This window comes from Petaurus breviceps, unplaced genomic scaffold (assembly GCF_028583685.1).
Source record: "Petaurus breviceps papuanus isolate PSGF00001 unplaced genomic scaffold, PetGlider_PUasm1.0 37, whole genome shotgun sequence".
In the NCBI taxonomy this organism is placed as follows: domain Eukaryota; kingdom Metazoa; phylum Chordata; class Mammalia; order Diprotodontia; family Petauridae; genus Petaurus; species Petaurus breviceps.
The window spans coordinates 95,101,956-95,128,363 of NW_027186296.1; the positions used below are offsets into that span (position 1 = coordinate 95,101,956).

General features: G+C 34.4%; 1 protein-coding gene and 1 pseudogene across 3 annotated transcripts in view; one reads left to right on the plus strand and one right to left on the minus strand.

Moving 5' to 3' along the window:
* Positions 1-24,832, plus strand: part of LOC138169527 (large ribosomal subunit protein bL35m pseudogene) — a 339,868-nt pseudogene extending 315,036 nt beyond the window's left edge.
* The window catches only part of RAB11FIP2 (RAB11 family interacting protein 2), an 86,799-nt gene that overhangs the window by 13,114 nt on the left and 47,277 nt on the right, over positions 1-26,408 (minus strand). For 2 of the 3 annotated variants that reach the window (XM_069099050.1, XM_069099052.1), the window contains one exon: positions 5,783-5,828. The exons of the other annotated variant lie outside the window; for it this stretch is intronic. In XM_069099050.1, the coding sequence (XP_068955151.1) occupies positions 5,783-5,828 (46 nt within the window). The remainder of the gene's footprint in view (positions 1-5,782; positions 5,829-26,408) is intronic. 3 annotated transcript variants of the gene reach the window in all.

Below are 26,408 nucleotides of genomic sequence, written 5' to 3' on the forward strand. Positions count from 1 at the left end.
CACACACACACACACACACACACACACACACACACACACACACACACTAGCCATGTGACTTTGGGCAAGTCGCTTAACCCCAATTGCCCTCCAAAAAAAAAATATTATACACTAAGTTGGATTTATACAAGGATTCAGGGCTGGTTAGGAAAACTAGCCACATAACAAACTATGTCAATAACAAGAAGAAAAAATGCAGAAAAAAAGCTTTTAGGAAGATTTGGCATGAAATTTCTACTAAAAACACTAAAGAATTTAGGAATAAATGTATCTTCTCTTAAATGATTATTAATAACTATCTAAAACTAAGAGCCATGTAATGAGGATATCCAGAGGTCTTCTGATAAGATCAAAGGTAATACAATGATGTCTATTATCACCCCTATTATTTGAGTGCTAGAAATGCTAGCTATTCCAATAACACAAGACAAAGAAATTGAGGGAATAAGTACAAGAAACGAGAAAATAAAATTAAAGATTTCTGCAGCTAACATGACATGATGGTTTACTTACCCAAGTCAACTAAAAATTAATTGAAAAATAACTTCAAACAAAGTAATAGGATTTAAGATATATGCACATCAGATACTGGCATTTCTGTGTTATCACTGTATTAACAAAATGCAGCAGAAAGAGATAGAATAGGAAATTCCATTTTAAAAAACTACAAAATGTATAAAATGAATAGGAGTCTACCTGTGCTTACAATTAACTCGTAGGCTGAGGTTCAATCACAAAGGCAGCACCAGAGAACTCAGTGTAAAGATTAGATGGTAGGTAGAGAAAAACAAGGGTAGTAGTATCATGGGGAGGCAACATTTCTAAGCTTTGCAATCAATCAAAGGGATGAAGCCTAAATATGGGCAGTGTCAGCCGGCTAGAAAGAGAGTGAAGTCTTAGCTTAGACTCTCATCTACCCTCTATATGCCAATTACTCACATCTACACACACACACAAACTCATCCACACACACAAATACAATCTCAGCAAGAAAAGTTCTATGCATATGTAATTCTATACATACCAACAGATAAAAGACACTGATGTGCATCTAGCTTCTTCCCTGAGCTTCCATCCTGCATTACCAATGACCTATTGGACATTTCAAACTGATGGCCCAGAGATAGCTCAACCTTAAATACATAAACCAGAGCTTATCTTTTCCCCAAATTGTTTCTTTTCTCAACTTCCCTATTCCTGTCAAAAATAGTACCCAGAGTCTCTCAGGTTCCTAACTTTTATCATCATTATCAACATCTTTAACTTCTCACTCACCCTTACCCCACATATATAATCAATTGCAAATCTTTCTACCTAAACTACATCTTTAAAATCTGACCCCTTCTTTCCACTCAGAACTACCACCTTAAAGGGTGTCACAGTTCCACCTGAAATTAAACTTTTAAAAGAATTATTTTCTTCTTTGTACTTGCATCCCTTAGCAATTGACACTTAGCACAATTCTAGTGCAAAGCAGATTCCAAATAAATGTTTGCTGACTGACTCATCTGTATTAGAGATGAGAATACATCTGAGAAACACCCAAATTTTGAAGTGTAACACTCAAAACAACCCCTTTTCCTAGGTAGGCTCCCTTTATTTTGTTAAGAGACCTTACATTTTATGTGACATTTATTTAGTTTGGAAAAAATTAATTTTCTCCCAAATAGATCCATTTTTAAAGTACAGTATATAATTTTAAGTATATATTTTTGTTCACTTTTAATGAGATATTTTAGGTGTGCAGTCTATTTCTGAGGTCAATATTCTGACCACTAGTTACTTTTTTCACTCATCCATGTAACCAACTTTCTTCTGAAGAATAAATCAGTGTAGGATACATATCTATAGAACTAGTCTGATTTCAATTAGTGATAGCTATCAATATCCAATAATTCGATTTGTAAACATATTTAGTCTGAGCATATTAGTTAAGTTTCTGAATGATCTTTTGAAAAGATCTAACTCTATATTATATATCAACCTATATATATATATATATGTCAAACTATATACACACACACACACATATATATATTATGATACACAATGTACATAATTTTATATGGATTTAAGAAATATACCTTAAAAATATTCCTAAAAAACATTTTGGATCTAAAATCACTTAGTTTTGGTGATGGTTTTTCCCCCCTCTTGGAGATCTGATTTTAATAAGGAAAAAAACAAAGCAAGCACAATTTGAAAGCAAGATGATACAGGTTATTCCAAGCAATTCTCATAATCAGATAGCATATTATATTGGACCTAAGGACCTGTCCAGAAACAGGAGTTGAAATTCTGAACCTCAAATGGATCATTTTTGTCATAATAATGCAATCTGAAATAGTGAACATTCTGGACCTGTTACTTCGTATGTTAAATGAAGTTGTTCTTGATGATGTCTGAGTTCCCTTCCAAGTCTTAAGATTTCTAGGCAGCATGGTTTGTGTTTGGTTTCATAAAAGCAATAAAACCCTCTAAGATTTCACTGTCACACTATAACACTTATCATTACCAGGGACTTTCAATGATTCTGTGACAAATCAGTAGGTATGAGAATTAAATAAATGAAACTATACAGGATACATTCTGAAGTAGTTTGGCTTTATTCTTGCTCACTCTGACAAAACTAAGATATTCATCCATCAACATCTTGCTCATAATAATCAAAATAAACATTATATATACACTCAGTTTTCCTGATTTGCAATGTATTGTTAAAATTCCTTTGCAATAGTCCCTAAAATACTGATATCATAAGATACTATAAAGAAAAGCTTTATTGTTAACTAATACCTTTCTTGAGATACTAAAAACAGAAATAAGAAATAATAAATTTTAAGACTGTCTTAATGATCAGAAGTTTAAATTAACCATGACCAAAACACCAGCATGTGGAAATTTAATTTCCCCAAATATCTGACTGTTCCGGAATTCGGGCAAGTCTTTAGAATCAATACATACCAGGGTGTAGACAGACTTCTGGGAAGTAAAACCATGCCCAAAAAAGACAGCTAATACTTCAACTATACAATCTTTTGAGTATATTTCCTGGAGCTTTCTTGTGTCTATGTGAGTATTTTGCCCCAGAAATCTTGCATGAAGTTTTGTAGTAAGAAAACATCTTAGGAACACATGTATTATGAGCTACATTCTGGGAAAGAATACAGAGTAATTAAAAACACAGTTGGATCTTAGTTCCAGATTTTATTCCAGATTAGAAAAAACTATGCAACTCTATTTTTAGAAAAGATTTTAATATTGCCTGATATTCAACCAAAAAAATCATTTATATTGTAAATATGCAAAAATATTCACTTGTGAATAAAATTAAAATGTAGAGATCCATTGGTTCATAAATATATTTATCTACAAAAACAACAATATTAATAGTATTATTAAGTTAAATTGGAATTCAAACATAAACTTCTTACATGTTTTATGTCATCTAAAAATAGTTTATGTACTATTTTTAGAGCTGATATTGAGAAAAATATAAGCTGGCAAAACTCTAAAACAAGCATTCAATGAGATTCCTAATTGTTCTACATTGTTTCCTAGTTTATGCCACATAACACATGTTTTTAAGATGTTTTCTTATGCTGAAATTCAATGCAAACCATCTTCCCACCCCATCCCACAATAAGATCCCCACATGGGGATAATAAGAATATTTTAAGGATTTGAGGATGGGGTAAAAGAATAATGGAACTACTATGAATGTTATCTACTCTGAATTTTTTAGATTAACATACATATTCTATATAAGACACTGGTTTTCTAGATAACTTATATTTTCCTTTATGTGCAAATTTCTACATTTTTAACTAAGAAATGTGTATCTTTTTCAATACTTAAATTTAAACAAAAGCAAATTACCAGGACTCAAAGTAGCTAAAGATTTAAAGAAAGGTTGTCCTGGTAACCAAATATTGGTGGGGTACTAACTGACATCCAAGGCAACTAGAGGAGAGAGAGAGAGATAAGATGAAGGCTTGGCATTCTCTGATCATCTCATTATTGTTCTAATGAGGAACTTTGCTCTGGGAATATCATCTCAGCTACTTTCACATCTTTTGTCCTACTCCCTTGATCTCCCTTTCAGTTCTTAATTAGGCCTTAAAGAGCTCACACTGCCCTTTCAACTGGCTACTGCTCCTGTTTAAACACTGTGCTTTCAGAGACAGGTGTTGGCACCAGAATATAAGACATACAAACTTAATTACAAAACACTATGTCCAGAGGGAAAAAAATAACCTGGTGGATTGCTATTATTGGAGAATTTAATATAAATTACTTCAAACATCTTATAATCTTCATAAAAATTTTTCAAATACCTTTTTCCCTCAAAAAACAACAACCAGTATGAGGAAGTGTTTTCTACTTTTAATTATATCTTGCATTAAATTAACAACACCTAGTAATCCTTTAACTGTCATTAAGGATAGTTAGTATTCCAAAGAAAAATAATCACACATCAAGGAATTCTTTTATCACCTTTAAATCCTTTAAATAAAACAATTTTCATGTTTTATTTCTTTAAAGAATTCTAAGGATGCTTTTACAGTAATGAATTACATGATTTGGGGAAGTACATTTACAAGCACACAGAAATTGTAATTAAGGTTACTTCAGAGACAATAGCTACCATGTTAAGTCAATTTTTTTGATGTTTTATTTTATTTGAGATTAAGTAACTGGCTGATAAAATTCAGTTGACTATCTGATCAAAGGCTGACTTCATATATTCTGACATTTCCTATCAGTCTATCATATACAGAAACTTAGGTTTTTATGAAACATCAAAACTTGTAACTCATTTACATAAATGGTACAAAGTCATACGGTTTCTATAATACTTTCTGTATAGTTTGAGAATTAGAAAATACTTTGAGTAGTTTATAAAATGTCCTAATAAATCCACTATTTCTCTTAAGCATAATATCACATCATATAAATTGTGATTTATCACTTTTTAAAAATCTTATTACTATTCATCTACATCACAAATATTAAGCACAAACTAACTTCAAGCCTCTTGAATTAAAGCTCCAGTTTCAGCTATTCGGAGAGAACTTTTACACCAAGACCATGGCCACACTTGCCCATATTTTCCTAAAGCAGCTCATCACTTATTTTAATATGTGCTAAGCTGGTTACAAATAAAATGTAACTTTAAGCAATGACCTAACAACAGACCTAACTGTAGAAGGGGAATAAAACCAAAAGAAATAAATTGAGGAAATGTTAATATTCAATACTAGGAAAAGTATTTATTCTGGCACTAGATATGTCTAACTATAAAAGTCTTCAAAGGGAAATAGAATACTTAGGACACTTAAAATCTTCATCATCAGAGCAAAAAGCAATGTATTTGCAAGATGTGGTCTTAGATGGACAGAGACCAGATTAACTAATACTTTTCATAGTTGATACTTAGATTATTCAAGTTCTGTCCTTGCTTCAAAGTTATTCATGTTATATAAACAAAAACATTTTTGCAATTGTCATTTCCATTTTCTTGAACACACATACACGCATTTGTTTACTTTAACTCTATCTTTAAACCAATATCAAAACTAAGGAAATATATGTATTCAAAACTCTTCAAATATAATTACACTATTTACTAAAAATTTTACAGGTGGTGTGGATCCCACTTCCTGTTTTGTATATAATACAAAAGGCATTTTTTGTACTCTCATATTATTTTATAGGAACTTTAGCAACTTAACTCTAGTAATAAAGGAAAATTTCAATAGTTCATGATGCTGTTACTCACCAGTATTTTCCTGAGATCTTCACTGCTTGTTCGTTTCATATGAAAACTAAGCAAGGAAAAATATAAATAAATGTCATATAGGTATAGCCTACAATGAATGCAAAATTATAGTCTTTAAAACCAATATCAAAGTTATTTCTGTTACAATATCTTAAGTAATAACAAATAGAAAGAAAACAATCACAGCATTCACAAACTATCTCTTAAAATTTGAAATCTGCAGGTAAGCATTATATATTTATGTATATCTCAAAAATAAAGATTTATATCTATTACTCCTGAAGCAGTAAATATGTAAAAATAATTTATATTTATTTATATTTTAAAATAAATTAACTACTGAGATAGTTTACAAAAATGAAATATTAAATATTAATAACATACATGCAATACTAGAAGATACATATATCTCAGGATATATTTATATAAATCTATTAAGAATTAGGCAAATTTGGGACTTCAAATATATTAAAATGGATAGGATAAGGCAAAAGTCCTATAATTCATAGGCCTCAGTAAAATTAACGATCCATATATCAATCTACTGCTAAGACTCAATCCTGAGTTGTGCAGACCACTTCTTGGCATAACTATTTCTTCATACTGGTCTTAAAATTTAAATGTTCAGACTAAAAAGTAATAAAAGAGAAGAAATTAGGGTTATTTCTAAATGCAACAATAATCTTTTGCCATAAAGCTCATCCTTTAAGAAGTGAACAGTGACCAAAAACTTATTTAGGAAATAAACGCAACTTAATGCGTAGGTACCAATTATTTTTATTGGTTATTTAAAACTACTATAACTTCTACAAAACATAACAATTGAGCTCTAGAGAAACTTCTTGTGCTTTTAATAAGTATTGCTATTACTGAATTAAAATGGATTGTGGGTATGCTATAACTGGATTCCTGTAAGAATTATCAATTTTACTTTTTAACTTTTGGGGAGATCTACATAAAGAATGTGAACATCAAAGACTAAATCTACATAAACTTATAAAAACTATGTTACTGTTTTCAAAAGCATTTCTTATTTTATATAGCACATTCCATAAATTTACATGGCATATAGTAAAAGTTTGATAATCCCCAAACCACTATATTCCTAAAGTTTCATTTGTTATTAATAGATTCAATATCAAGATGATGGTATTTTTTTGCCCACTATACATTAACTCCCAGTAGATACTAAGCGATCTCTATCAGGCCTAGGCTAGGAGTCTACAACACCATGAGTTTAAGACTGCTTTATTATTGGACCAGGTTTTATTATCTAATGTATAAAGCAAATAATTTATATGCTCTTCTGTCCAGCTTAAAATTCAAGAGGGGAGATATTAATTAATATTAAATATTTAACACATGGATTAAATAAGAAAATTACATATAATACATATAAAATGTAATTGTGAGATAGGAGGTAAAGAGTTGTGAGGTATTACATCTTTTGAGAAAGTGGAAGTGAAAGAAGTGAACTGATGACCAGATAATCAAAGGAGTCAGGAGAAACAGATATGTAATGCTACTTGTGGCCTTTTTAAGTCACTGACTGTAGCCTTGGACACAAAAGCAGCAACGTGATGCTGGTATTGATCAGATTTGTTAGAAAAAGGTGAAAGATATGAGAATAAGAAACATAAGAAATCATCCTTTGAGGGGAAAAAAATAACAATCTTAAGCTAAGTTTGGCTCTATGTTGCTTTGGGCTAGTTTTCCACTTAGTGTTCAGCTATACAAATATGTTATATTTGTAGATATGGAGAGAGAAAAATAGAGACAAATATACACACAAGCACATACTAATTGGGCTGTTCATATATGATTGAATATTTACATTTACTTCCTCGAAAATCATAACAAGTTTTGTATCATGATGAAAACATCAATAAAATATCACATTTATATAAGTTCATTGGAGCTCTCAATTACTAATAATAACAGAAATGAGAATCAAAACAACTCTGAAGCTTCACATCATATCCAGAAAGTGACGAAAAGAACATAAAAATCAAAGTAGTCTATGTTGTAGGAGTTATTAAATAACAAGTAAACCAACACACTATTGGAAGTTATAATTTAGTACAACCATTCTAGAAAGTAATTTGGAATTAAGAAAATAAAGTAGCTAAAATATCCATCACCTTTGACCCAGAGATTACACTGCTAGAAATATATGCCAAGGAGATGACTAACAAAAAGAAAGACTCCATATATATCAAAATATTTGAAGCAGCATTTCTTGTATCAAAAAACTAGAAACAGAGTAGGTGATCACTGATGGGAGAGACAGCTAAAGATATTATGGAACACAAATGTCATGAAATATTTTTATGTTGTTAAAAAAAAACCAAAGGCTATGATAAATCCAGAGAAGCACAGAAAGACTTACATGAACTGATTTAAAGTGAAGTAAGCAGAGTCATGGAAACAATACTGGTAATGATGATTACCATGTAAATGGAAACAATCAGTATAAAGAGAACCTAGTGAAATTACAAGCAAGAAGCTTAGGTCTAAATAGAAAAAATGAAAAGGCATCTTCCCTAACCTCTTCTAAAAAAGTTGGGGTTCCACTAGTGTGCAATACTGCAGATGATGTCAGGTTTTTTTTGTTGGGGTTTTGTTTTTGGATGTATTGACTGGTTTTACTAACTTTTGGGGGGAGAGGGAGGGTCTTCCTCTTTTTGCTTTAAGAAAATCTGTGTTATAAAGGATGCCTCTTAGGGAGGGTTGGGAGGAAAAGTTTCAGGGCAAAATGCAGATGATGTAAAAACAAAAGAGACTCAGAAAAATCTGGTTTTAATAATTTCATAAGAACTAAACATCTTTAATGGAAATTGGATGTGCTTTCACTTTTTAAATTTTACTTGGCCTTATAGCATAGTCACTGATATGTACATTAAAAACCAATTTGCTCCTTTGATATTAAAAATATAAAGAATATATAAGTGAATATAAAATATTTAAATGGCAACATAATTCAAAATGATGAGAAATCAGAAGCCCAGTCTATCTAAGCCTATGGATTTTGTAACTCATTTGAAAAACATGAGAATGCTTTAGGATGATTATATTATAGTAAGGTAACAAGTGGAAGGGGAAAGGTGTCTCTAGTGAATCAAATCCTAGTTAATTCCCTAGTTTTTAACAGTGATCTGAGGTGTTCTGCCCTTCTTACTATGTAAAGGAGATGAGAGTGAGGGGCCTCTTCTATCGAGTATTGTCTAAAGTGTAAAGACAGGAACCCTCCCTCATAGTCTGCTTTTTATTCTAACACTGATGTGTCAAACACATGATGAACTCAGTCATTCATGTATTGCCTTTTTTGATCTGTCCTTAAGGGGAAAAATGAGTTAACTGAACTGGACTGAATTAGCTTGGTGAAAAATAAAATGTCTTTATTTATCGAAGTGTGGCACCAATTTGTGATATCTTTCTCTTTGGCATGCTGTCCTCATGTCAGACAAGATACTGAATAATGCAATCTGACTGCTCAACTGAGTTGCTGACAGGTTAAAAGAACGGTGTTTTTAAGAGCATACAGAATAAACTGTGGGTACTAAAATATACAAATGTCGTCTTACTGAATTTTAGGATAACAAATTTAAATTCTGAAGTATGGAAGGATTCTTGCAAAAAAAGTTTAAATTGATAAAACATTCTTCAGCAAGCTGATGTTGAAATTTTATGATTGAAAACTTTCGTAATTTCTATTGAAAAAATTATTTGAAATTTAAAATTCTGAACATATCAACTGCCTTGGAATTTTGTTTTTAAACAGTGAGTCCTTAAATTACCATTGTTTATCCACTTTTTATGAATACACAAAAATAGTTTTATGTGAGTAGGCCAGAAGAATCATAGTCTTTATAAAGTATTAAAGATAATCATGGTAGTAACAGCCAAAACATTACAATTATTATTCAAGATTTCCTAAAATTCCTTTATATAACAGCTAAAAAAGGGGATGAAGTTTTTAAAAGAACAAATAAGCTGTTTTTTTACAGAATAAAAATATGTAAGGATTATTGATCTTTTACTAAATATACAGCATGTAGTGGTCTTCTAGAATAAAGTACTTTTTAAAGATTACAAATTTTCATCATATTCTAGATCATATACATATGAAGTGCAGTACTGCTGCCATTAATAAAGGAATAGTTGTAATTAACAAATTAGCTCAACCTAATTAATGCTATTAGTTAATGCTACCTATTAAAGTTTCTCATCTGAAACGTCTCCCTGAATCAAAATTACATTCCTTCCCACCAGTTCTTTGCCCATTCCCAAATAGGGTATGAAAAATGTGTAATCAGAGGAAAATTATCACCTTTAACAAATCTCATGGAATGTGTCCACTTATTTACCGTGTACAGTTGGGGCTCTAAAGAACTGTGGTTTTGCCACAGTAACAATTATACTGATTGAAAATATATGACATAGGGGCGGCCAGGTACCACAGTGAGTAAGAGCACCGGCTCCAGTGTTGAGATAGACCTGGAGATCGAATCCCGGACTCAGACACTTAGCACCCACCCAGAAACACCTGGCCGTGTAACCTTGAGCAAGTTACTTAACCCCAATTGCTTAGGGGCGGCCAGGTGGCTCAGCGAGTAAGAGCACCGGCTCCAGTGTTGGGACAACCTGGAGATCGAATCCTGGGCTCAGACACTCAGCACCACACCCAGAAATAACTGGCCGTGTAACCTTGAGCAAGTTACTTAACCCTGATTGCTTAATAAAAAAAAAAAAAGAAAATATATGACATAATATGGAAATGTTTTACATGATTGCACATGTATAACCTATATCAGATTTCTTATTATCTCAAGGAAGGGAAGGAAGGAATAGAATTTGAAATCCAAAACTTTTACAGACTATTTTTAAAATCATACTTGTGATTTCATCTGGGTAGAGTGCTACAAGGGAGGAACTTCCTCTACCAATGTAGATCTGGCTTTTCTGTAGAACTTATAGTTCTGGAGCACTAAGGGATTAAATAACTTGCTAAGTGTCATCCAGTTTGTGTCAGAGATGGAACTTAAAGCTAGTTTTTCCTGACTTGGAAGCAGTCTTTCTATTCATGACACCAAAACAAAATGAAAATATTAATTAACACAGGGGACCCACGCAAAAGAAAGACTTCAATGGAGACTGGAACTTTTCTGCTTTTCAGAATATGTTCCATTCCCTTCTAGTTTCTGGGTTCAGAAATAGTTTGGAATTATTTGAATTTCTTTTCCCTCTAGTATAATCCTTCCTCTTGAGTTGGTTTTTTTTTTTTTGCAGAGTTCATGAGGACTGGAGAAAAAGTCTACTGTTCCATCTTGCTAGTCATGTGACCCATCTCCTATATGGAAACTTAACCTTGAATGAGTTAAAAGACAACTCACAGGAACAGCCGCTAATAACTAAAAAACAATGAAACAATATATTAAAATTTCACCTACACCGTTCACAGAAGAAAAATTATATCCCTCAAAAGGTGTATTGTAGTATACCACTAGGTTGCATATTGGGTTAGACTTGGAATCAAGAAAAACTGAACTCAAATTCTACTTTAGACCATTACCAGCCAAATGACCCTAGGCAAATCATTATATCTCTTTCAGCTTCAGTTTTCTTATCAGTAAAATGGGGATAATACCCTTTACCTCACACATGGTCGATGTGAGGATGAAATGAGGTAACATGTAAAGAAGGCACTTGAGAACCATCATGGTGCTATATAAATGCTAATTATTATTATCATATATTAATAAAATATCAAGAGAAGCTTTCTGAATTAAATGTTAATAAAAATTTTGAAACCCAACAAACCCAAAATAAACAAAGAAGAGAAAATCTTGAAAATTAGAAGAAAAATAGATAAATTGGACATAAAAACTGACAACATTAAATACTCAAATTAAGAGAACAAAAATAAACATCTTAAATATTCCAGTACCAGGAAAGGAATTGGAATTAGTTACAAAAAAGCCACTAGGGGTTGGGGGCAAGAGGAGTTGGTACAGGGAGAGAATTTCTATGCAAATGGATTTGTAGGAGAATTCTATCAAATTTTTAAAAGATAATCAATACATATGTGTTGTTCAGTCACTTTCAGTCCTGCCCAATTCTTCATGACCCCATTTGGGGCTTTTTTATCATCTCCTTCTCCAACTCATTTTACAGATGAGGAAATGGAAGCAAACAGGGTTAAAGCGACTTGCCCAGAGTCACACAGCCAGTAAGTCTCTGAGGCCAGATCTGAACTCAGGAAGATGAGTCTTCCTGACTCCAAGTCTGGCACTCTTTCCAATGCAACATCTAAGTGCCCTAATATACTGTATACACTATATACATATACGACACAAATTATTCTCAGAAACTAAATAAAAAAGAGAACATTCTACTGATCTCTTTTTAAGAGATAAATATAGTCCCAATAATTAAACCAAGGAAATATAAAGCAAAGAAAGGACAGAAAAATATTAATGAATTTGATTAAAAACTTTTAAATAAAATTCTCAAAAAAACTACAAAATATAACCAAAAACTCCTTTACTATGATCAAGCTGGATTTATATCAGGGATACAAGTTCAACATTACTAAAAACAATTCAAATTAAAAACAAAAATATAAGAAACAGAACATCAATAGCTACAGAAAAAGATTGACAAAGTACACCACTCACGTATGCTTACAAAACGATCTTACGTAACACAAGCACAAAAGCACTTTTTTGAATATGATAATTTCCATCAAAAATTAAAGGCTAGTTTTTTTTTTAATAATGGAAAAGTAATGAAGTTTTCTCCAGTAAGTTCAGGAATAAAGCAAGAGCTGCTCTTTTCTCACTCTATTGATAATAGTTCTAAAGATGTTAATAAGACAAGAAAAAGAAATTAAAGCTATACCCACATGTACATATAATCAAAGAGAATCAAAAGTATAACTTTTGGCTGATAACATGGTTTTCATATGATGGTATATTTAGAAAATTCTAGGGAATTATCAATTAATAACTGCAGAACAGTAACATACAAAATAAGCCAACAAAAATCAACAGGATTTCAAATAGAAGCAAAAAAATCCAGAAGAGAATAGAAAGGAAAATCCTGTTCAAAATAACTACCAAAAATATCTAGGCGTCAATCTACAAAAGCAAAATTAATGCCTTTTATATACAATTAAAAGCTGTTTCTCAAAGAAGCAGATCAACACAAATGAGAGACATATTTAATGATCATCACAGGGATGTGTCAATATAATAAAAATGACAGTGCTACCTTGATAAATTTAGAGATTTGGCATTATACCATTCAAACTAGTCAGAGAATAAATTATAGAAACAGTTAATAAAATTTACTTGAAGGGAAAAAAAAAGTAGAATATTGAGAGAAAGAATGAAAAGGGGGGAGGGACTGAAAATTCAAGATTCAGAAATTCAAAGCAGACATGATCAAAACTATTTGGCAATGAGTATAAAGAAAATAAATTAGTGAATCAAGATAGGTAAGGAAGAATGAGAAATAACTTAAACTCCATAACCTAATATTCGATAAACCAGAAGACATATTACCTAGGAATGAATTCTTCATATGATATGAACTTCAAGGAAACTGGAAAGCAATCTGGCAGAAATTAAGTCTAAGTCAAAATCTTATACCATATACTTTATCAAAAAGCTCAAAATTGATATGACCTAAAAAAATGTAAGAGAATTCGATCCAATATCTACCTTTCATTACTAACATTATTGCTAGGGAAAGAATTCTTAACTAAATGAGGGACTGAGGAATTACACACACACACACACACACACACACACACACACACACACACATACACACACGCACACAGAACCCAGATAATTTAAATTACATGAAAGCAAAAGGCTTTTGCACAAACAATATTAATGCGATAAAAGGAAGCAGTAAACTAGAAAAATCTTTGAATCAGCTCTGACAATGATCTGATACAGAAAACATGCAGGCAATTAGCAAGAATACATAAAATCTCAAACTATTCTTAAGCAGTTATTTGTTTTTGTTTAGCTGACTTTTCAGTCCTGTCTGACTCCTCACAACCCCATTTGAAGTTTTCTTGGCAAAGATACTAGAGTGGTTTGCCATTTCCTTGTCTAGCTCATATTACAGATGAGGAAACTGAGGCAAACAAGGTTTGACTTCCCAGGGTCACACAATTAGTAGGTGTCTTGAGGTTAGATGTGAAGTCAGGAAGAGAAATCTTTGTGACTCTAGACCCAACATTCTATTCACTTCACTATCTAGCTGCCATCCTTAAGCAGATAAGTGGCCAAAGAATTTGAATAGTATAAAAAAAATTGTAAACTATTAACAACCATATTAAAGAGAGCTCCAAATCACCAATAACAGAGAAATGCAAATTAAAACAACTTTGAGGTTCCAACTCACAGTAACAAATTAGCAAAAATGATGAGAAAATATGTGATTAGTCAATTCCTTAGAAGCTATGGAAAGACAGGCACACTGTACATTACTGGTGGAACTGTGAATTAGGCAAACCATGCTGGAAAGTAATTTAGAATTATGTTAAGAAAATAATTATGCCCATATGCTTCTACACAGAGATTTTACTGCAAGGCATGTAGCACCCAAAAAAATTTCAAGGATAAAAAGAGATATTATATATCCGAAATATATACAGCAGCACTTTTTGTAGTGAAGAGGGAGTACATTCCAGGAATATGGGCATGGGAAATGAAAGATGACATGTTATATATGATGAACAGAGAGAAGGCTAGTTTAGATGGATCACAGAGGTGAGAAGTAATATGAATGCTATAAAGATAAATTGGGCCAGGTTATATATGGCTTCAAAAGCTAAAAAATTTATATTTTATCCCAGATATAATATGAAGTCACTGGAGTTGATGGTGTAAGATAATAATCTGGTCAGATCTGAACTTAAGGAAAATTATTTTGGTAGCAGTGTTGATAATAGACTGATAATGATGAGACACTTAAAACAGGAATTAGGAAGCTGTTGCAATAATCTAGGTTAGAGGTGATGAGGGCTTAACAAAAGTGTTAATTTTGTGAGGATCAGATTTTAAAGATGCAGCATAATAGGTAAAAACAGAAAGATTTGGCAAATGATTGCAGATGAGGGTGAGGGAGAGTAAGGAGTTGAAGATAATACTAAAGAAAGAATGGAGGGACAGCAAAGCCTTTGATAGGAATGGAGAATTTTGAAAGTGAGGAAGATTGGAGGGGGAGGGGGTAGGAAGAATGAATGATTTCAGTTGCTTTTGCACAAATCCCAACCTCCCAGTAAACCACTGCAGTATTTAGGAGTAAAAACCCTGGATTCCTGAAACTAACTAGAGAGAGAGGCAAGTCACTTTTGTTCTCTTGAGTGTTACTTGTAAAAAAAGAAGACACAAGAAAAGGGGTAAGATTGTAAGATGACTGATCAAGATGTAAACCCCAGTTCCCTCTTTTATGTTGAAATAGTGAGAAATGTGTCAAAGGGGTAAACAAAAAACAACAACAAAAAAGAAGAATTCAGTCCAAGAAAAAAACTCACAGAAAAATAGATGGATAAAAATGAAAAAAAAAGAACAAATAATTAAAAAGATTAAAAAAAAAGTGAAAATGTCAGATAGCAAATTATCACCACAAGAGAAACTGGAAAACCTAAAGAATTATTCAGAAGAACACTCAAAAAATTAAAGAAATAAGGATGGCAATTAGAATCAAAATTAGATTACCTAAAACAATGGTTACTTACTAGCTATGTACTAAAGTTTTCCTCCTGAAGTCTCAACGATGAAATCTGTTCCAATCTCAATTTAATATGATTTTTTTCTTTTGAGAAACTGGCTATGATTCTTTGAAAGATGAACAAATAATTCACATAAAACTTTACATTTTGTAAAAGACTTTCCAGGCAGGTAGGTGGTATATGGACAGAACATTGGGCCTAGAGTCAGAATCTGAATTCAAATCCAGCCTCAGACACACATGAGTTGTTTGACTCAGCAAATCACTTTATTCCTATTTGCCTCAGTTCCTCATCTGTAAAATGGGGACACATTGGAGAAGGAAATGGCAAACCACCCAGTATCTTTGCCAAGAAATCCCCATAAACAAGGCCATGGGGTCATGAAGAATCTGATAGGAGACCAAACAACAACAAAAACTTTCTTGAGATCAATGGTAGTTATAATATGTATGATTATTCTTTAAGATAAAGAATCTAAGGTTCAGAAAGTGTCATTTTCATTAAATTATTGACTGCCTGAGACAGCATACAAAAATCCAGGTCTCCCAAAAGCAAGCTCAATGGTAGACAAGCAACATGTTATCAAACAAAAAAAAGAGAGCAAATCACATTGTTGTTGTTCGTCCTTCATTTTCAAAGAGGGCTAATGACATCAAGGGATGATGTCTTGACTTGCATGTGATTTGGATTTAAGCCTCACTCTCTCTTCCAGAGTCCTCTAAGTCCAGTGGCAAGAAAAATCAAAATGACGAGCAATGGTCCTGGATGCAGTGGATGACTTTGGCATCTTTGACATCAGACCAAACTCTACACGCTTCACAGTGCCTGCTTCAGTTGCCTTCATGGTCTTTGAAACACATCCACCCATTCCACATCTCCACAACACACTGACAGGTTTGAGGGCCATCAATTACCCTCAACTTGGTTACTGAGATGGTTTTACCAGGGTGTGGCCACGGTGCAGGCTAGAGCTTCTTGGGGACACAGGTGAATGCTGCTTGACCAGATGGACACCAAAGATAAACAAGCAGCCCTTTGAAGAACTCAGCAAGCCCCTCACACCAAAAAAGCTAGTCCTCTCTTAATACTCCATGTATCATGTAACAGCAGAACAAAGTAAGAAATCTAAACTTGATGCTATATCAATGGAATATTCTTCAGGGTCTGTTTATCTAGTTTAGGGTTTATTTGTTTTTTTAGTTGGAAAAAAAAAGGAGTATATGGGTGCTCAGGGAAAATTCACTATTTTAACTTTAATAAAAAGCAATGAATTAAAATTCTACAGTAAATATATATACATATACGTATATATGTATGTACATATATATATATACACACACACAAAAAAAAATTAGAAAATGTCAGTATATTATTAACCTTAGAGAATTTTAGAGATATAATCTCTATTGTGTTTCTCTTCTTTTTTAAAGAGAAGACTTAAGTACCATCCCAAATTAATGGTGTTATAGACTAAAACATTGTGCTCATCTCCCTTGGGTTTATGTGTGTACAATGAACCCAAAAGGATGACAAAATAGAATATAATATATAAAAGCCCTTAGGGAAAACAGTAATTACTCATTAATATTCTCGTAGGAAAATACAAACCCAGCCCTATAGTCTGTTTTATGAGATCTCACTGGCAAGACAATTAAAACTTGTGGTCAGTAACAGTAAAGATAATAGGCAATAGATTCAGAACTGTAGACCTTTATAATCTTCTACAGCAATGAATACTGATAAACCATAAAATGAAACAAATTAAGAAATCTGTGAAAACTATTTCTTCAAAACTATATAGCTTTGAGATTATCAATATTTTTCCATTTACTATCAAAAAAGAAAAAAAATTATGTAGTTTAATCATATTACTTAGATAATAAGAAAACCTATCAGGTATAATCCCAAATGATCTGAAAAGTTTACTAGTTTAAACAGTGCTGACAGCCAAGTGATTAGTTCATCATGATGCAAAATTCTAGACCTATGAAATTTCTGTTAGCAGTGAATTTATTGCTTTGTGTGATATCACATGCTCCTCACAGTAATACACATATAGAATGGTTCTTTTTTTTGTTCTAACCGACTTAATGTAAATTATTTGCCACAGAAAATGACAACCTACAATAGAATATTACTTTTGACACTTTTTTCCTATAGGTAATTTCACTGACGTTTTAGAAAGAATGAGTCTTGTGACACAAAGATATGCACTTATTAATAAGATAGCTGTGTTCTTAAAAAGTGTACAGTAAATTTTTTACACAAATAACTAGAGGGAGCATGCTAAACTAAACAAAGGACAGAGGTAATTTAAAACTGATTATTTTGGCAACACAAAATTGAAAAGCTTCTCTACAGATAAAATTAAGGCACCTAGTATATAAATGGGTAAAAAAACCTTTGGATCAAATTTCTGATAAGCAATTTTTTTTAAACAAAGATGTATATAAACAGTTAACAGACGCATAAAACATTCTTCTGTCGATGACAGTTCTAAACTTTTAGTATCTAAATTCTTAGTAATCTGAGCTATTCTACTTAGCCAACTTTATCTTTACCATTCCCAAGTACATTTTATCAATTTGGTTCTCTTGTTTAGAAGAGAACTCTCCTGTGCCCTCCCTTCCTCTTCTCCAAAACCTATACATTCTCTAAGGTCCAGCAGGGGGTGGTCCAGCAGCCTTTGACTAAATTCAAACTTCACAGAACAAATCCACTTAATAAAAGGATTTGTTCTATAAAACTTGGACTTGGTCAAAAGGCTGCACTCAAGCACTTAGAAGGCCACATGTAGTCTCCAAGCAGCAGGTTCCCCACCCCTGCAGCCTAGACAGTAATTGAATAAGTTGTGGAGGGAGGCTTAAGGGAAAAGATAATGAGGTCAGTTTTAGACATGCTGAGTTTAAGATGTCTACTGGACGTTCAATGCTAAAATTCAAATCTAAAAGCTGGAGATACAAGATTAGAGGTCAGCAGAGAGATGTGAGGGGGCAGGATAGAGAAATCTGAGAATCATCAGAATTGGGATAATTAAATACATGAGAGTTGATGAAATCATCAAGTTCAAATTAAGTGGTACACAATAAGAGAAGAGGAATCAGGATACAGTCCTGTGACACACCCACAGTTAGTGGCTGTGTCCTGAATGAGAATCCAGAAAGAGATTAAAGTGAGGTGTGGTCTGATAAGCAAGAGGAAAACCAGGAAAGAGTAGTATTGCAAAAAACCTAGGAAGAAGAAAGTATCAAGGAAAAGAGGGTGATTAACAGTGTCAAAGGTTGTAGAGAGGGCTAAATGAAGATTTAAAAAAGGCCCCTGGGTACAGTAATCCAAAAATCACTGACACTCGGGAGAAAGGAAATTTGGTGGAATGATGAGGTCAGAAGCTGGGCTGTAAGGGGTTAAGAAGAAAATAAGAAAGTGGAGACACCAATTATAGATGGACTTTTCAAGGAGTTTAGTCACAAAAGCAGAAGAGATATAGGATGATAGTGGGGATAGAACGATTAAGTCAAGGCTTTTTGAGGATGGGGAAACATGGACATGTTTGCAGGCAGAAGGAAAGGAACCACTAGACAGGGAGAAACTGAAGATAAGTGATAGAGTGAGAATAACGGGGTGGGAGGAGCAGTCTGTTTGAGAATACAGGATGGAATGGGATAGCCTGTTCAGGTAGAAGGGTAATGCTACTTTTTTGTGTGAGCCAGGGTGAAGGAGGAAATAGTGGCAGAAGTCAACTGAGAGATATGGGATGAGAAAGATGGCTTCAATTTTTTCTGTAAAATATGAGGTAAGGTTCTAAGGGGTGGGGATAGAGAGAAGGCAAAGTCATGTGATATTTAGGAGGGATAAAAAAGTTGACAAGAGTTGCCATTGAGTGTGATTTGATAAGTGAGGAGGAAATTAAAACAATAATTAGGAATTATTTTGCCCAACTGTATGCACATAAATTTGACAATCTTAGGGAAATGGATGAATATTTACAAAAATATAAATTGCCCAGATTAACTAAAGAGGAAGTAAACTACTTCAATAGCCCCATCAGAAAAAGAAGTATAAAAATCTATCATATCCTACAGGCAGTAGGAGGGGGGGAGGGCTAAGGAAGGGAGGGGGTGGTTAGAAGGGAGAGAAGTAAGGCAGAAGGGGAGAAAAAGGGAAGGGGGATGATAAGGGAATTATTACCCAAGGAAAAAATCTCCAGGGCCAGATGGATTTACTAATGAATTCTATCAAACATTTAAAGAACAATCGACTCCAATACTCTACAAACTACTTGGGAAAATTAGTGAAAGAGTCCTACCAAATTCTTTTTTTGACACAAATACGGTACTGATACCTAAATCACGAAGAGATAAAACAGAGAAAAACAATTATAGAAAAACAATTTCCCTCATGAATATAGATGCAAAAATCTTAAATAAAATACTAGCAAAAAGACTACAGCAACTTATCACAAGAATAATACACTTGGATCAAGTAGGATTTATTCCAGGAATGCAAGGATGGTTTAATATTAGGAAAACCATCAGTATAATTGATCATATCAACAATAAAACTAGCAGAAACCACATGATCATCTCAATAGATGCAGAAAAGGCTTTTGACAAAATATAACATCCATTCCTATTTAAAAACACTGGAAAGTTTAAGAATAAATGGAGCCTTCCTTAAAATAATAGGTAGCATCTATTTAAAGCCATCAGCAAGTATTATATGTAATGGGGAGAAGCTATAAGTATTTCCAATAAGATCAGGGGTGAAACAAGGGTGTCTACTATCACCCCTCTTATTTAGTCTGGTACTAGAAAAGTTTGCAGTAGCAATTAGAGAAAAAAAGAAATCAAAGGAATCAAATTAGGCAAAGAAGAGACCAAGTTATCACTCTTTACAGATGATATGATATACTTAGAGAATCCTAGAGAATCAAGTGAAAAAACTACTTGAGACAATAAATAACTTTAGCAAACGTGGAGGATATAAAATAAAAACAAATAAATCCTCAGCATTCCTGTATATTTCTAATGAAATCCAACAGCAAGAAATAGAAAGAGAAATCCCATTTAAAGTTGCTGGAGACATTATCAAATATTTGGGAGTCTACCTGCCAAAACAAACCCAGGACCTATATGAACACAACTACAAACACTTTTCACACAAATAAAGTCAGATCTAAATAATTGGAAAAACATCAATTTCTCGTGGCTGAGTTGAGCTAATATAATAAAAATGACAATTTTACCTAAATTAATTTGCATATTTAGTGCCATACCAATCAATCTACCAAAAAATTACTTTATAAAACTAGAAAAAGTAGTAACAAAATTCATTTGGAAGAACAAAAGGTCCAGAATATCAAGGCAATTAATGAAAAGAAATGCTAGGGAAGGTGAACTAGCTATACCAGATTTTAACCTGTATTATAAAGCAACAGTCATCAAAACTACTTGGTACTGGCTGAGGAATAGAGCAGTGGATCAGTGGAACAGATTAGGTACACGAGACTCAGCAGTCAATGACTATAAAAATCTACTCTTTAATAAACCCAAAGACTGCAGTTTTGGGGATGAGAATTCACTATTTGACAAAATCTGATGGGAAATACAGATGGCAGAAACTGGGCATAGACCATTAACTAACACTGTATACCAAATTTAAGTCTAAATGGGTGCATGATCTAGGTATAAGGGATAATACTATAAGCAACCTGGGAAAGCAAGGAATAGTTTACCTGTCAGATTTATGGAGAGGGGAAGACTTCATGACAAAACAAGGATTACAGATCATTGAGGGGACAGTCAAGATGGAGAAATAGAAACAGGACTTCCACGAGGATCCGGCTTCCACTTCCTCCAATCCATGTAAAAGGTGACGCTGAACAAACTTTCGAGCTACAGAACCCATAAAATGACACAGAGAAGCTAACCTCCTGCTGAGGACAGCCTGGCAGGCTGGCAGCAGGCGACCAGTGCAGCCCTCAGGGAGCCAACCACAACCCCGCTGGTGCCAGAGGTCTTAGCCTCAGAGTGGCCATGGCCAGTGGCTGGCTGGGAGAGACTTCAGATCACCAGCAGATGTGGTGGTTTCCAGAATTATTAACCCATAGATGCTAAGGAAAAAGTGAGAAGTCAGTGCAGTGTGGACTTGGGATCCAGTAGTTCAGGAGTGTGGTTGGCCTTTGCCACCGGGGTAAGAAGTGGCTGAGGTGCAGCGGCTGTGCAGCCGCAGCCACGTGCCAATGAAGCTCCTGGCTTGCAGACTTTAGGGGGACCAAGCAACCAGTCTGAGGGGTAATCGCTCTTGTTTTAACCTGCTTGGATCTGGATTGCAGTCTAGGGTGGAGGTCCTGGGGTGTGTGACAAGATTGCCAGAGCATATGGAGGAGGCTTCAGTGAGGGCACCCAACTAATAACTTCAGCAGCTAAAAAAAACCCCAATGTTTGGGATAAAGCTCCCCTGTCTGGTAGCAGAGTCCTACTATGGCAAAAAGACCAAAAGTAAAGAAATTAAGTGGCAACATGAGCAAATGAGGGAAGCAAAGCAAGAAGAGCAACCCAACTTTACACTCCTATTTTGGGCACAAAAAGGATGAAGGCATGCAACAGGAGGAAGACACCAAAGTCAGAATTCCTGCACCAAAAGCTTCCAAGAAAAATATGACCTGGTTACAAGCCACAGGGGAGCTTAAAAAGGATTTTGAAAACCAAATAAGAGAAGTGGGGGAAAAACTGGGAAGAGAAATAAGAATGATGTGAAAATTTTGAAATGAGAGTCAACAACCTGACTAAAGAAAATAACACCTTAAAACAAAGACAAACTCAGATGGCAAAAGAGGCTCAAAAAGGCAATGAGAAGAAGAATGACTTAAAAAGCTAATTTGCCAGATGGAAAAATAATCTCAAAAGCTCACTGAAGAGAATCATACCTTCAGAATTTAGACTGGAGTAAATGGAAGCTAGTGTCTTTCTCAGAAATCAAGATACTATTAAATAATCCAAATGAAAAAATAGAAGGCAATGTGAAATCTCACTGGAAAAACCACTGACCTTGAAAACAGATCCAGGAGAGGTAATTTTAAAATTATTACACTACCTGTTAAAAAAAACAACCTAGAAATCATCCTTCAAGAAATTCTCAAGAAAAACTGCCCTGATGTTTCAGAACCAGAGGGCAAATAGAGGTTGAAAGAATCCACCAATCACCTCCTAAAAAAGATCCCAAAAAGAAAACTCCTAGGATTATTACAGCCAGGTTCCAGAATTCCCAGATCAAGGAGAAAATATTAAAAGCAGCCAGGAAGAAACAACTTGAATATTGTAGAAACACAATCAGGGTAACACAGGATCTGGCAGCTTCTACACTGAGGGATCAAAGGGCTTGGAATATGATATTCTGGTGGTCAAAGGAGCTGGGATTAAAACCAAGAATCATCTATACAGCAAAACTGAGTACTATGTTTCAGGGAAAATATGGCCATTCGGTGGAAGAGAGGTCTTTCAAGCATTCTTGATGGAAAAGACAGAGTTGAATACAAAATTGACATTCATATACAAGAAGCATGAGAAGGTAAACAGGGAAAAGAAATCATAAGGAACTTATCAAAGTTGAACTATTTATATTCCTACATGGAAAAACGATAATTGTAACTGATGAAACTTTTCTCAGTATGAAAATAGAATTCCATTCCCCTTCAACTATTTTCATACTGAGAAAAGTTTCATCAGTTACAATTATCGTTTTTCCATATACCCTCCTTATATAGACATATATATATATATGTGTCTATATAAGGAGGATATATGGGCATATGAATACATATGTGAATGTGTGTATCTATGTTTACAGGTATACATTTAATAGGAAGGGATGATACTTAAAAGGCAAAATTAAGAGGTGAGAGGAATATAAGGAGAGGCAATGGGGAGAGAAAGAATGGGGTAAACTATCTCCTATAGAAGAGGCAAGGGAAAACGGTTATAACGAAGGGGAAGAACAGGAAGGCAAAAGGAAATGAATGGGTCAACCTTATTCTCATTGAATTTGGCTTAGGGAGGGAATGACACACACACTAAATAGGGTATCTCAACCTACAGGAGAGTAGGGGGAGGAAGGTCATGAGAAGGGGGATGATGGAAGGGAGGGCTGGCTTGGGGAGAGGAAAGCTGGAAGCACCCACTTTTGAAAAGGGACAGGATCAAAGCAGAGAATAGAACAAGTGGGAGGTGGGATAGGAGGGAGGGAAATATAGTCAGTCTTTTACAATATATCCACTATGGAAATGTTTTGCATAGCTACACATGTACAACCTATGCTGAATTGCTTATCTTCCCAGTAAAGGTGGGTGAAAAGGGAGGAAGGCAATGAATCTGGAATTCAAAGTTTTAAAATCAAATGTTTAAAAATATATACTCTATCATTAATATTATTTTACATGTAACTGGGAAATAAGATATACAGGCACTGGGGCATAGAAATCCATCATGCCCTACTGCAAAGTCGGAGGGGGTATGGGAGAAGATATAGGAGAGAGCAAACAGGAGGAGGGGATATCCAGTGGGATCACTATTTTGGGGTGGTGGGTAGGGGAGAAAATTTGTAACTCAAAATCTTGTGGAAATGAATGATGTAAACTAGAAGTTAATAAAGCATTTGATTAATAATATTTTTAGAGCAGGAAGATGGCAGCATCCACTTTGGCGGCACAGGCCGCTGCAGGGATCATTCGACCGCTCAATATTTTGCTTTCATCGGCCCTCCAAAATTGCTCCAACTCTGTGCGTCTGATTTCCACACTGTCTGCACAACGGCTTAGCCATTTTCAAACACCACTTGTTTCTCCTGCTGCCAAACTAGTTCCACCTGTTAGAAGTCTTGCATGTGGGCACCCTTCAGCAATCCTTAGCAGTGTCGCCCCTTTGCTCCCAGCCGTCCTACGACTGCCCGTCAGAACCTTAACATACTGTAGTCTAAGAAAAGGAAAACAGAAGTCTGTGAAAGCCATGCTCTTCAGGTTCCTGCGCCTGCACTGTGGTCTTTGGGTGAGGAAGAAGGCCGGTTATAAGAAGAGGCTGTGGAAGAAGAAGCCTGCCCAGAAAAAGCGCCTCTGGGAACAGGTGTTCTGGAACAAGACTCAGAGCAAACTGCTCGACAAGATGACCATGTCCTTCTAGAAGAGGCGGAACTGGTACGTGGATGACCCCTTCCAGAAGTACTATGATAGCACCAACCTCAGAGTGTAGGCCTGAGCCATGGCACTCCATACAGAGATGAGTAAGGGCAGCAATGCAGAATGCCAGAATAAATGAGACAAATAACGAAAAATATATATTTTTAAAAATTTAAAAAAGAATTGGAGAGCATTATAAAATGCAAAATGGATAATTTTGGTTATATGAAATTGAAAAAGCTTTTGTAAAAACAAAGCCAATATAACCAAGATTAAGAGGGAAGTAGAAAATTGGGGAAAAAATTTTACAACTAATGTCTCTGATAAAGGCCTCATTTCTAAAATATACAGAGAATTGAGTCAAATCTATAAGAATACAAGTCATTCCCCAATTGATAAATGGTCAAAGGATATGAACAGGCAGTTTTCAGTGGAAGAAATTAAAGATATCTATAAGCATATGAAAAAATGCTCTAAATCACTGTTGATTAGAGAAATACAAATCAAAACAACTCTGAAGTACCACATCTCACTAGTCAGATTGGCTAAGATGACAAAACAGGAAAATGACAAATGCTGGAGAGGATGTGGAAAAATTGGAACACTAATGCATTGCTGGTGGAGTTGTGAACTGATTCAACCATTCTGGAGAGCAATCTGGAACTATGACCAAAGGGCTATAAGTATTTTCATACCCTTTGACCCAGCAATACTACTTCTAGGGCTGTATCCCAAAGAGATCATAGAAGTGGGAGGAAGACCCATATGCACAAAAATATTTATAGCAGCTCTTTTTGTGGTGAGAAAGAATTGGAAATTAAGGGGATGCCCATCAATTGGGGAATGGCTAAACAAGCTGTGGTAGATGAATGTGATGGAATACTACTGTGCTATAAGAAACTAGGAGCAGATGGACTTCTTATTTACCTGGAGAGGCTTATACAAACTGATGCTGAGTGAGAAGAACAGAACCAGGAGAAATTTGTACACAACTACAGACACAACGTATGTGTGACGACCAACTTTGATAGACTGGACTCTTCTCAGCAATGCAGGGATATAAGTCAACTCCAAAAGACTCATGATGGAGAGAGATGTTTACATTCAGAGAAAGAACTAGGAAGAACAGAGTTTGAATGCAGATTGAAGCAAACTACCTACTGTCTCTCTTTTTCTTGTTTGGTTTTGTCTCCTCTTTTCCACTGTTCATTCCATCCGTGACAATCCTTCTGTATAACCTGACTAATGTCCAATGTGAAATTATTTGCAGAGGGGCGGCCACGTAGCGCAGTGAGTAAGAGCACCAGACCCAGAGTCAGGATGACCTGGGATCGAATCCGGGCTTGGATACTTTAGCACTACACCCAGAAATAACTGGCCATGTAACCTTGAGCAAGTTACTTAACCCCAATTGTTAAAAAATTAAAAAAAAAAGAAATTATTTGCAGATCTTATACTTGATTGTATGCCACCAGACAAATTAATAAAGACCAAAAAAAAATTTAAAACAAATAAAAAATAAATACAATAAATGTTAACAATAATACTTTCTCAGCAATGGAGGCTCAACCCCAACATCTCTAGCCCAAAGTTATCCAATAAGAAAACAAAATAACAAACACATGATTATTACATGAGAGCATATCCATTTCTTTATATGATGGATGATCTATAGAGTAAAATCTAACTGAATTCATTACAGG